The sequence below is a fragment of the Cavia porcellus genome, unplaced genomic scaffold, assembly GCF_034190915.1.
Source record: "Cavia porcellus strain 051 isolate PalLab524CR breed Dunkin Hartley unplaced genomic scaffold, mCavPor4.1 scaffold_23, whole genome shotgun sequence".
Classification (NCBI taxonomy): domain Eukaryota; kingdom Metazoa; phylum Chordata; class Mammalia; order Rodentia; family Caviidae; genus Cavia; species Cavia porcellus.
This window is the reverse complement of record NW_026947506.1, coordinates 46,327,760-46,340,919: the sequence shown is the minus strand read 5'-3', so window position 1 is coordinate 46,340,919 and position 13,160 is coordinate 46,327,760. Positions and strand designations below refer to the sequence as shown.

The window sequence follows — 13,160 nt, the reverse complement described above, 5'->3', positions numbered from 1 at the left end:
TGCTCTTGTCTTCATTTCTTTGCTTTATTTTCAGATTGGGATTGTTCTTGTCCTTCTAGGTCCTTCGGATGTACCATTAGGCTGTTTCTTTGAAGTTGTATTATTTTACCTGCACATTCATATCTGTAATGTTCTCTCTTGGTACTGTTTCTGTGGTGTGCAGTAGGTTTTGGTATGTCATTTGATCTTAGGAACTTTATACATTCACCCCGATTTCCTCTGTGACCCGTTGATTATTCAGCAATGTATTGTTTAATCTCCTTGTGTTTGCATAGTGTCTGTGGCATCTTTTTGCTGTTAATTTCTAGCTATATTCCACTATGATTCTATAGTTTGCAGGGAATTCTTCCAAATGTTTTTATACTTATGTAAGTATGACCTCAGTTACTTTTCCTATTACTGACACAAAATACGCAACACCTGAAGTTAAAGGATGAAAATTTACTTTGGCTCACAGTTTCTAGTAGTTTCAGTCCTCAGTACATTGGCTCCAAGGCAGAATGGCATAGAAGAGAGGCCTCACAGAGGAGAAGAAACAGTTCATGGCATGGAAGGCAGGAGGTAGAACACAGTGTCAGCAGCAGGCAAGGTCAGAGGCCTTCTTTCCCTTCCTTATCTTCCCTCCAGGCTCCACACCCTTGGTAGGGAGCACTCACACCCAAGGGTCTTTCCCATTATCCACACCCAGCACTGTGCCAAACCAATCAGGAGACTAATTTAGGAAGCACACACCTTTAACCCACCATCACACATTCTGCATTCGGTCGCCTATGACTGCATGAGCTTTGAGGGGACATCTAGACACAAGCTATGACAGGACCTGAGATGGTCTATTTTGGAAAAGTCCTGTATGTTGTTGAGGAAAATGTGTGTGCTGTTGTTAGATACATCCTGGCCCTCTACCCATTAGGGACCGTCGTCTTGGGAACTTGCTTTCTCGTGGTTTTACAGTTTTTGCACTGTGGAGTACAGACTCAGTAAAAGTGGAAAAATTATCACTACTGTAGAGATCTCCTTAGTTTGGTTCTGTATCCCTAAATCCTTGGGTTTATGTTTTGGTGTTGATACACCTCTTCAACCTACTCAGTGAATAGCTGAGGTTCTTCTTAGTGTCCAATCTTCTGGTAGGGGCTTGATCCCTATCATCACTCAGAGAGGAGAAAATGGATTGCAATAATGTAGAAGCTGTGAAGATAAGCTAAGAATTGGCATCTAGTAAAAACCAATTAAAGTCAACAACTGTGCCACCATTCACAATAGAAGAGACATCAGCAATAATAATATTGTTGAAGACTACCCGGTTTATTGGCACACCATACAATAAGAGCTACAGTCTACACCAGTCTTAAGAAAAGAAAGAGATGAGCAACAGTAGTATGTGCACAAAGATAAATCAAATAGCAGCATGCAGTGAATCTCTACTAAAACCAACTGTGCCATTATTAACATTAGAAAAGAATCCACAATAGCATGGTCAGCTTACATAGCTACAAATTAATAAAGTATAATAGTAATGCTAAAAGTGGAGAGGTAGAAGTGAAAGAAGTAATATTGGAAAGAGAAAAGGAAGATGAAGAGAGAAAAATGTAAAAAATCCCGCAAAAGAATAAAAGTTAATAGAATTAGGTCAGAGTAAAAAAAAAAAGAAAAGGAAAAACAGAAACAAAGAGCAAGAGATTAGAAAAATGACAAAAATAAAGCAAACCAGAAACTCCCAGAGACAAAAAAAGAAGCGAGTCCAAAATACTCCGCTGTGTTTGGGTGCGTGGTTTCTTTCCAGGGCTGTGGTTGGAATCCACCAGATGGGGTGGGGGCGGTGAGTCACACCGAGGCCTGTTTTGTTTCCCTGCTCACTTTCTGCTGTACGGATGCAGAGTCCTGCCTTACGGTTCCCGCTGGGCGTGGACGTGTTAGGGCTGTGCTCTCTCCGGTGACTCTCAGTGCTCATGCCCCTCTGTGTGCCCTAGGTCACTGCTGTTTGTGTTTACCGGCTGTTGGTTCATGAGGTTTCTGCCTTACTGTGGAGGCCCCTCTGTTCCTACACCCCAGGAAGTGGCAGCTGTCCCAGCGGAGGTGAATCCCTGTTCACAGTGGTAGATGGGAACAGCGGACCACTGAGCTCCATTCTGGGAGTGGCCAACAAGGCCACTGGACTCAATGTCTATGCTTTACTTTTAGGCCCAGATTCCTCCTGGCATCTTTCCACAGAGGTTGGGACTACCGTGTCCCTCATGAACTGAGCTTGCTGCTGTTTTAACTTCTTGGGAGATCTGTCCCCAGCCTCCCTTCCCCTGGGACTGTCCCTCATGGCCCTCTCCCACCCAGTTACTTCACTGTGCATTCTGATTCCCAGAGCACCTGCCCTGAAACACTTAGCTCCTTGCCCAAGAGACCCCTGAGAGCCCCAGTGTGACAGATGCTGCCGTGGAATTCTGCCACTCCAGCCTCTTGTGTGGAAGGGGTCACTGTGGAAAGCCCAATAGTGCATTTGCAGCAGCTTATAATACCACGGGCTTTTGTTGGGGTTAATGCTGTGGATGCAGTGTTTCTCCCCAGGGCACCCACCCTCTCCAGACCCTTTCCTCCTGTTTCTGGGAGCTGGTTCTTTTCCCCAGGAGCTGGGGTTAGTTTTCTGGCCTGCTTTGTTCTTTCTTGTGTTACCTTCAGCTTTTCTGCATAATTTTTCTAGTTCTCTTGTCAGCTTTTTCTTGGTTCCTGGAGTGCTCCTTTTTTCCAGCTAATTGTTTTTAGTGCCTCAAATCCAGCTCTCAGGGTGTATCTTGCGGCTGGTCTCTGCTCCACCATGTTGAATCTTGTCTTCTTTGTTACTTTTCTCCATCTTCTTGTGTGCTTGGGTGAGTCTTCTGTTATAAAGTAGGTTCTTAAACTAGTTAAGATTGTGTGCTCCGTCCTTCTGTCCATCATGACCTTAATTAAGGAGCTAAGCATTATTACCTCCAAATGCATGGGGGAGCCCAGGCCAGAGGAGGGGAGCTGCGTGGCCACACCCACCATGAGTGGCAAAGTTGGGATTCAAACCCAAGCCAGTGGGCTCCGGCTCAGAGCCTCCCGTCCCTCTGCAGCCCTGCCCCTGGATCAGCGGTTCTTCCCTCACATAGACCTGCTGGCTGCCATTCCTTGCTGAGGACTCAGGGGAGCAAACTGAGATCTCCAGGGAAGGACCGAGTTTTCCTGGCCTCAGGATCTGCCGCATGGAAGCCCGGGATATCCCCCGCCCCCCAACTCTGCCTGCGCTCCTCCTTCCTCTCCACCCCATGGTCGTTTGTCTTAATAAGGAGATGGGAACAAAACCCGCATTGAGACGCAAGGCGGCGTCGGGCGAGCGGTAGCCCCCTTCCCCATCCTTATTTGGAGCAGAATTGAAACAGCCATTGAGGTCTTTTGTCATTTTTTTGTCTGGGCTGTTCCGGCCTGGCTTTCCCGGTGCCCTGACAGCTCACGCCACTCCTTTGTCTGGTCCCTTTGAGCAGATAATTGGGCTCCATTGTTGTTCCCTGTTTCCTTTAGCCATCAGGATGCTAGAGGCTCAATAGAGGGCTTTATCCGCTGCTCTCTCTGTCCTCCTGGTGGGCTTGCTTTTCATCTGCTTGCTTCCCCCATCCTTCCTCTGTGACATCTGTCTGGCTGTCTGTGACATCTGTCCATCCGCCTATCCATGTACCCATTGGTCTGTCTGTTCATTCATTACACAAGTATCTGTGGCTCGTACAGCAGCACGGCCTTCCTCACGTCTAACTCAGCGGGTACCTCTCACATGGGCTGTTCCATCTGAGCAAGGTGAAGCCTTTTTATATGTGGCAGGGTTAGAACTCAGAAATAAGGAATCCTTCCTTTACAGTTAGTGATAGGAAAGTATCTTCAACCTTCCCCTAGGCAGGAAGCGACACCTCTTCTCACCTAAAATGCAATGTTAATATCATTTGTCCACATTATTATACTGTATCTAAATTAACCTTTAAGTAAAAACTGCAGTTAGCACTGAATCAATGTCTAAAAATTCCAGGAAACAAAAACTTTTTTAAAAAAGTATTGGGGTGACTGGTTTTTCTTAGATAATTTTAAACTCTATCTTGAAAGATATCTCAACATGGAGACTTCTCAGAAGGGCTGGAAACCTGAGCGAGGGCACTGGCTTGTGGGGAGCTACGTGCAGCTGTCCGTCGCGTGTCCAGACTGTCTTCTGAAATTGGCCAGTGCTGGGGCCCAGGGCCTGTTAGTGGCCTGTGCCCGGGATAGGGACACATCAGCTGCTGCTTCAGCATGGAGGTGGCCTGGATGGGCAGCCCAGGGTTCAGGCCAAGGCTTGTTGGGTGTCACACTGGAGCAGTGAGTGACAGGGAGGCCTGCAGTGGTTGGGCCCAAGCTGCGGAGGAGACCCCTGTGACGGGGGTTCTGTTTTCGGACATGGAATTTGGCAACCTGGTGGCCTCACCGGGGATGTGCAGACTGGGGCCCATCAGGCTCCAGGAGCTCGGCAGCTCTGCCGGGCTGGGGAGAACATGCAGACACAACTGCAGGTGGAGCTTAGCACAGCCATTCCCCACTTAGCCACAGCATGCATTGGGTGCTTCCCCTGTACTGTTAGGTAACGGGGCAGAAGGGAAAGAACCTAGGGTCGCAGCCTTGCAGCACATTCAGTGAATGACATGGGAGATAGGTTTGGTGAGAACAAGACCGAAGGCACTGTGCATGCATGTGAGGTGAGGTGAGGCATCCACCTTGGACCTCATGGGCTCTCCCCACCACAGCTTGGAGGCTGATGATTCTGTGTCTCAGTTTCTCCACCTGAGGTCTGGAAAGATTCCTGCTTGGCTGCTCCAGTAGGGAGATGAGCGATGGCTTGGGAAGCAGCTTGAGTAGTGAGAGGCGCCCAATGTAGGATGTGGCATCTTTTGGAACTGAAAAAGGACAGCTCTGTGTACTATAGTCATCTGTAACCGTGTCATTACGCATAGGGAGCTGCATCATGCGTGGTGCATGTAGCCTGCGCCATCTGCCCCAGGCTGGCTGCATGTGAACCCCAGTTCTGAGGGCTCCTTCCCTTCTGCCAGGGCTGGAATCATTTCTCATAATTGACATATGTTAACAGGAGCATCACAAGCATTCAACTAGGAGTGGTCTTAGTCCTTTGAATTGTTATACCATAATACCATGGGTGAATAATGGCATTTACGGTCACATCTGGAACCAGAGGTCTGAGACTCAGGCCCGCAAGGGCAGTGCTCGGGGAGGATCTGCTTCCTCAGAGACACCTTCTCCTGGGCTTCACCAGGTGGCAGGGTCCAAAGCACCCAGCTGCCCCCCATATAGGGCAGGGCACTAATCCCTGTGTAGTGGCCCCACCCTCTTCTCTGAGTGCCACCCCCTTTGTATTCCCTTTGGCAGTGAGGTTTCATCACATGCTTGTGGGGCCCACTGATATCAAACCACTGTGGAAACCATGTTCATTCCCTGAGCCAGCTCATAGACATGGGCCAGACCTGCGCCTTCCAAGAACCAGTTCACACTCACAGCAGGCCCGGGGTGCCCACTGGCAGGCATGGGCAGCAGACAGGGCTGGCCACCCTTAGCATCCTGCCTTGGCCACACCACTTTCCCATCTGCTGCTGTGTCCCGGGCTTCCCCCTCTGGGGCCTGGGCCGTTTCCCAGAGTCGCCCCAGTGGGGAGTTCTGGGGTGACTCTGCCTCCCGTGCCTTGGAATTTTGGCTCTTCTGAGAGCTGCAAGTGCTCCCGGTGACGGCTTCCATAAACAGAACTCGAGTTTTAAACCCTGCCTGGCTGGCGGCGAGCATAACCATGCTAGGAGAATTCCTGGCCGCCGGGAGCCAGTCTAGACCCGACGCTGTGGTCACTCTGCCAAGGGCCGCCTGGTCTGAGGACACAGACAGGGCTCACGTCCTTCCCTTCCCACTGCCCTGGATCCAGGATCCTCCCCGAAGCTTGTGCCCCCTACCTCACCATCGGGAGCCCCATGTCTTATTTCCAGGGGATTCCCCTGTTAGTCCTTACCTAACTGGGGCTGGTTTTAAGTCTTGTAAGAGAAGGAATTATTTTTCAGAGGCAGCAAAATAAGTTTCATATCCTCCCTTGCTACTTTTATTTAGTGCCATAATCCTTTTCCAAGCTCTAGGCTTCATTCCATCTAGCTGGCAGGAATTATTTTAAATTTACATATAAATATTACAGCAAAGTAAATCAAACAGGTTAAATGTCACACGAGTTCTTTCATATGAGTAACCCAAATTCTAAATTCTAAATAATTTTTTTTACTATTACAAAAGTTTTTTTTTTTTTTTTACTATTACGAAAGGGTTTTTTTTTTTTTTTTTTGACTATTATAAATAAAGAGAAAAAATAAGATGATAGAAAACAGGGAAATAGACCGGATATGGGAAGGTGGAACCGGATGTGGAAATGGCCGGCACACAATGTGTGTGCTCACCAGTCCCCACCGCACATGTGCATCCTACGTTTTGCAAGCCTCACGAATAGAATGGTCTTAGCGTGTATGCGTGGGATACGGTATAACATTTTGGTGCACGCATACATTGTGCGATGTTGATCATTTCTGTGTGGTGCAAACACGTAAATACACAGTGTGTTTTATGAATTTACATGTCGTCTTTGCCTGGAGGACCTAGCTGACTTTTCTGTCTTGGTCCGATATTATTGTGTGGCTGGTGAGTGGGGCTGAAAATCTTGTCTGTTGCGCTGAAGTCTGTCAGCACCTGAACAATACAGGATATGTGGTTAGTGTCAGTAGATGCTCGCTGCGTAGATGGAGAGAAATGTTGGTTGAGTGGATGGATTTTGAATTTATGGAGTGCAGCTCAGGGAATCTTCAGGGTGGTGCTGCTGAATGCCCAGGGCCGGGTGCCAGCGAGTGGCAGACTTCTGGACCCTGGCCTGAATTTTCCCTTTTCAATGCTGCTATTCTTGGAATCATATTTTTAGTTTTGATGGAAAGTGGGAACCTTCCAGAATGACACTTATTTATTTAGTTTTTTTGTGCCCGGCCTTCCGCTTGTGTTAGGGTGTAACGGAAGAGTTAGGAATTGAAATCAGAAGGTGGAGAAGAAGCAGGTTGAATTACTCAGGAAGACTTGGGAGCCACTATGTCTTGAGATTATTGTGCCTAGTGACAGAAAGGTGACTACAACAGTGGATGAGGAGACAGTGAAGGCAGCATCCAGTGGGCGGGCTCCTGTCCTTGGGGTCCGAGCCAGGGGCACGGGGCTCCATCAAGGCAGGTGATAGCAGAAGGTTCCAAAAGCACCAAGCAAGTTGGCAAGATCACGACTGGCATTGACTATGCTTGAGGATATGGACAAATGCAATCTAAAATCATTTTATTTTTTAAAACATATTTCTGATTGTAGTAAAACACACCCAACATAAAATTTACCATCTTAGCCTTTTTAAACATTTTACCATTCGTTGGCGTTAAGCGCAGTGCCAGGATGTGCAGCTGCCCACAGCGTCCACTTGCAGAGCACCAGTCACCCTGCCCCACTGCGGCTCCGCGGCTCTGTCCCTACGGAGGGTCAGGTCTCTGGCTGCTCCTTCACCCCGCCCACCTCACTTGCAGCCGCGGTGAAAGTGATGCCCAGGACCCGCTGGCGCATGTGCGTTCTCACTCGCGTTGTAGTTAAGCAGTGCACTTTTACATCGGCTGAGTTTCTGGACATCGCAGAAGCTGAGCATCTGGACAGCACGGAAGAGGAGATGCTCATGGTGCCGCTTGAGCGTCTCACTGTTTACATCACACTCTGCGTGCAGGAGCCAGAGCGCTCAGCTGAGGTCGCTGAGCGGAGAAGCCGCGCCAGTGAGCCGCTGCGTCCGTGCATTTGCACGGAGCTGCGCCGCTGCCCATAGTAGGAGTCGGGCCAGCCTGCCAGCGGTCACGTGAGGGAGGTGCGGCCTTTGCACCTGCGGCCCACTTCTGTGGGTTTTCTTCGCAGACTGCACTTTCTTAATCATCCACAGCGTATTGCTTTGCCCGCACCCTTCGCTGTGGGACCGCCCATGTGTCTTCTCGGAATCACCGGGAAAGGCGCTGAGAGAAGACGCGGGTAAAGCGCTGCCGGGTACCAGAGGCTCCCCAGCAGCTGTGTCTCAAATGCGGTGCACCTCTGAGATGCGCACTTCAGGGGCATAAACCCACCAACCCACCATTGCCTTCCATCCCAGATTAACACACAGCGGACGCTAGATGGTGCTGCAGACTAGGAAACGCGTCTCCCCCGCGGACGAGCAGGTTCCCAGCTCCCTGTGTGTCTCTTTTCTTCCTCTTCACCTTTTCCTGGTCAGCGCACCTTGCTTGGTTCGTGGCAGACCCTGTCAGCTATCCTACACACCAGATCTGAACGCGTTTCCTGGATTCCTCATCTGTCTCAGGGTGAAACCAGGCTCCACTTGCTAAGGACAGTGAAACACGAGAGATGTGAATTTGAGATTCGATGAGCGCCCCAGATATTTGGGGCAGAGTCCATGCCCAGCTTTGTCCTGGGCTATTTAAAGAAAGAAAATAACTATTTACAGCTTGATGGACAGCCATGTCGTCTGACCTGAATTTGGGCAACAAATACATTCTCACTAGTCTGTGCACGGTGAGATTTCAGATGTAAAGCCGCTTTTGAGTTTCTCTTCTGGTCTTCACTCCAGAGGGGCAGCCTAGGGAGAGATTTTTGCACTAGGTTAGTGTGGAGGAGGGACTTAGTACTAACACCCTTGTGTCCTGTTCATCTGCTTCTGTTGCCTGGCAGAAAAGCTGCTCACAAGTGGATGATTTTTGATCTCTACTCATTCCTGGGACTGGGAAAGAATTCAGCAGCTGGTCACACAGGGGGAGACCTGGGGTTCCCTGGAGGTGGACTGGGTGATGGGACCGAAGCTATGATGTTTGCGAAAAACGAGTTTCAAACAAGCAAGCAAAACTACCTTAGTCTAGAACGTGAATTGTTTTGTCTAGAATTGGCCCTTAGAAATCCCTGTTTGGGCTTTTAATTGTTGGTCCATGTTAGAACCTAAGAAAGTTTAAGTACAGTGAGATAACTGTAGTGATCTTATTATTAAAATCATTGAAATGCTGATTCCCCAGGGGACACCTGGAAGCTGATTCTGGAGGGGGCATTTCCAGACCCTTTAGAAAGGTTTCCTTTTCTTCTAGCAGCTATGGAAGGGATTATTTGAGGTACCCAGATACGCTGGTTGGATATGATTCCTGAAAATTATATCCTGCTCTGTGATTGATAGCAGATTAACTAGCTTGGTTTAAAAGATACCTGATTAAATGATTAGAGCAAAAGCAGCTGTATCTACAACCCTACCCAGAGAAGCGTCATTATGAGGACCTGTGTCTATTGATTTGGTTTAGCAGGGCGGGTGGTACACTTTGGTAATCCTAGAACCCTGGGAGGCTGAAGCAAGAGGAGACAGCAAGTTCAGCCTAGCTGGGCTACTGAGCAAGAAAAAAAAAAAAGAGAGAGGGGTGGCTGGCAGGTGGCTCAGCGCAGAGGCCTAGGCTTCACTCCCCAGAACTACTAAAGACAAAACCAAAATGGCGTTGCACTTGACCTGACAGCAGAGGGCAGCCAGGGAGGACCCGCCTGGCAGTGGGAAGCAGCGATGGGGCAGCAATCTCTGTGTGCCACTGGGCTTCTCCTCAGCATCCTCCCTGCCCAGGCAGCTCCACCCCTGTTGCCTGGGGTCCGGCATTGTGTGTCCCCAGACCACTGCTGTGTGGTTATGTGCACTCTGCCCTTCACCCAGGGTCCACTCTTCTTCTATGGTCCACTGAGGGAGAATTGCAGTGTCATCTACAGGGGAGCTGAGCATGGCCATGCTGTTCATTGTTTTATGGGCCTGAGACTGAGCTGCTGCTAACAGAGCAACAGCCGGGGCAAGTGCGCTCAGGGACAGTGAGTGGTCCAGGCCTTCAGAGCTCCAGTTTGGTGCACTGCACGGGACCTGCGACCTTTGCTGTCCAGCAGGGCCCATGCTGAGGTCCTCGTACGTGCAGGACCCAGAGCTTTGGCCATCGCCCGGCCTCCATTCCTTTCTGGTGTCCCCAGGGTTCCTCAGCCACACAGCTGGCCATGGTACAGCCACAGGACCCTGCATGTGTCCTGAAGATCTGTCCCTAAGCTTTCCTCTGCTTGTCCCCTCACCCTAGCCATGCGTAACAGTCCTGCTTGCTGACTTTCGGTGCACTCATCATGATTTGACAGGAATTGCTAGTTACTGGCTCAGCACTTCAGCCTTTTACTCTCTGGACCCAGGATAAATATTCGGCACTCATTCCTGAGCTTCTCCTCCACCAGTTCTCTCCTTGCCCGCTGGGCCTCGGCGCCTGGGGCCACCTCCATGCCTGTGTGCCCCTGTACCACTCAGCCCTCCCTGCTCAGTCTGTCCCCAGTAGAACCTGTGCCAGGCAGACGCCCTGGCCTTCTGGTGGCTGTTTGAGTGGCCAGCTGTCTGGCTGTCCTCTTTGACCTTGGGCAAGTCTGCCTGAAGCCTGCCTGTATTCCTTTCCTGCCAGGCCTCTATCAGGCCCCTGCCGGGACAGCACTGCTGGCGGATAAATGCCAAGCTGGAGACCCTGGCCCATGGGCTCTGCCTCTCCCAGCTCCCAACACCCCCAGACGCTGACCACTGGGTCCCCTATCCCCTCTTCCCTCAGTCACGCTCTGTGCCAGGCCTTCTGCAGGCTGTTTTTGAGGGTTAGTTGTATCTCATGATGCCCCTTAGATGTGAGAGGCAAGGAAGCCAAGGCAGATGCCATGGGAAACTTGTCTGGCCATGTTGGAGACCAGACCTAAAGCCTTGTGCATGCCAGGCCAGCCCTCTACCTCTGCCTTGTGTCCCTACATGCCTTCTGAGGCTGCTGTGTCCAGGCCAGCACACATGGGGACCTGGCTTGTCAGGATCCATGACCATGACCAGCGGCCTCCCTAGAGCCCCCCTGCCCCTCGCATGAGGCTTTGGGGGACATCTGACATAGACTGTTCCAAGGACTCCGTGGGCCATGGTGGTATTTGGGACCGGCTCAAGCACAGTTTGTGTGCTGCATGTTTTATTTCTATCATTGCTGCATTGTGATCTACAAAGATACAGTCGCATAGTTCACCAGTGTGCAGAATCCCCGGCCCAGCTTGCTTTCTGTAGCTGGTGATGGTGACAGTGAGGGCAATGGTGAAGTGTGCCACTGGTGCCAGTCTGCTCTGTGATCTCCTCTTGGCCTGCAGCAGGTGTAGCTGGCCCATCCCTAACTGCCCTCTGCTCCCTGGAAGGGTCTCAACCTGAGTCTGCCAGCAGTGGCTTCACCTCAGCCTCAGAGCAGCAAGACCTCAGTGCTGAGGTCTACTGTGTCTCAGGGCACCACCACCACCGCGCGATCATTGGCTTCTCATAGAGTATGACAGTGGGACCCAGGTCCATCGCACATGCAGCTCACCGTGGGGCTGTGCCCTGTGCCAGGCGGTCGGATGCCCCTTTTCTGACACCTGGTAGGCTGAAGCCTTGGGGAGCGGCCAGAGACAAGGACTCCCGCTCCCCTGCAGTGCCGCTCTGGCTCCTAACAGATCTCAATGGGCACCGTCTATGGCCTGGAGTGAGGAGTCTGCTCTGTGGCCCAGCCCAGCCCTTCCACGTCTGTGTGCACTGAGCCCCATCCCAAAGCTTGTGAGTCCTGGCTTTCAGGGGAGACAGAGCCAACAGGATCTGGAAAGTAGGTGAAGGTTAGCAACAGCCCCTGTGGTCACCAGGGTGTGACAGAGCCCTGGCCTCCAGGATGGGCCACAGCCATGGTATGTCATTTCGGCAGCCAGAGTCCAGGCTGGTTTTGGCCTTCACCCGATCAGATGAGGCCCACCCCAGTTAGAGAGTGGCCTGATTCCTACAAGGTGATTGAACTGGTCGCATCTCTGGCCTGCTTGTGGAGCAGCATCTGGTCAACCTTGCATTAGGCGAGCATTGTGCCCTCACCACTGCTGTGAGGCCCAAGGGCACCTATGTCAGCAGCAGTATGCAGTCATGCTACGCCAGGGCTGTGTCCCTGTGGGGTCTGACGGGGACGAGGTTGGGCTAGGCTGTGTTCCTTCACTGTCTCTGTCATACTTGGGGGTCTCAGCAGGAAGATCAACTGGCCTACTTCTAGCTCTTTGTCCACATGGGACAGCGCCCAGTAGGGTGCCTGCCCCGGGGTGATGGGACAGGGGGATTGTGCCTTCTGAGTTGCATCTCGGGTGTCAGTTGTTACTGAGCCTCAGTGTCAGTCTGGGGATCCATCCCCATGGTACACGCCTGCTGCTGACACCCCTCTCTGCTCTCGCCCTGCCCCCTACAGAGGATGACGACTTCGCGTCGCTGGTGGATGACATGAAGGCATCCCTGGAGGGCCTGTACATAGGCAACATGCACTCGGACACGGTGCCTCTCCTGCAGAATGGCCAGCCTAGCCGCAGCCAGACTGGCCGCAGCCAGCCACCGGCCCCGAGCCAGCCGCCGGCCCCGGCCGAGAGCCAGCCGCCTGCTCCAAGCCAGCCGCCTGCCCTGGCCCCGAGGCCTCTGGAGCCTCCGGCCCCGGCCCCGAGGCCTCTGCAGCCTCCGGCCCCGGCCCCGAGGCCTCTGCAGCCTCCGGCCCCGGCCCCGAGGCCTCTGCAGCCGCCGGTCCCGGCCCCGAGACCTCTGCAGCCGCCGGTCCCGGCCCCGAGACCTCTGCAGCCGCCGGCCCTGGCTCCGAGACCTCTGCAGCCGCCGGTCCCGGCCCCGAGGCCTCTGCAGCCACCTCCCTCGCCCCTGCCAAGGGTGCAGCGCTCCCAGCCAGTGCACATCCTTCCGGTCAGGTGAGTGACACCAAGGTGCCAGCGGTACTGGGTGGGAAGGGGCTGCAGCGACTGCAGGTGGATATCGGTGTGTGTGCAGATGTGTGGGTGGGCCCACTGCAGGGTGCTCAGGGCTAAGCATGGTGCCCAACCTCTTCTATAGTACCTGCTACATGTGAGGTGCAGGGGTATGCGGGCAGATGTGATGTAACTTCTGAGGTAGGTAACTAAGTGCCCCAGGACTGCACTGCCCAGAATGAGGCCATGGGCAGTGACAGAGTTGCCCCAGAGGTTGGTGAAACCCCACCTTGGGG

General features: G+C 52.1%; 1 protein-coding gene across 8 annotated transcripts in view; it reads left to right on the top strand.

Moving 5' to 3' along the window:
* Positions 1-13,160, top strand: part of Grb10 (growth factor receptor bound protein 10) — a 106,499-nt gene that overhangs the window by 58,276 nt on the left and 35,063 nt on the right. For all 8 annotated transcript variants that reach the window (XM_013145407.2, XM_063234361.1, XM_063234362.1 and 5 more), the window contains one exon: positions 12,369-12,867. In XM_013145407.2, coding sequence (XP_013000861.1) covers positions 12,369-12,867 — 499 coding nt within the window. The remainder of the gene's footprint in view (positions 1-12,368; positions 12,868-13,160) is intronic.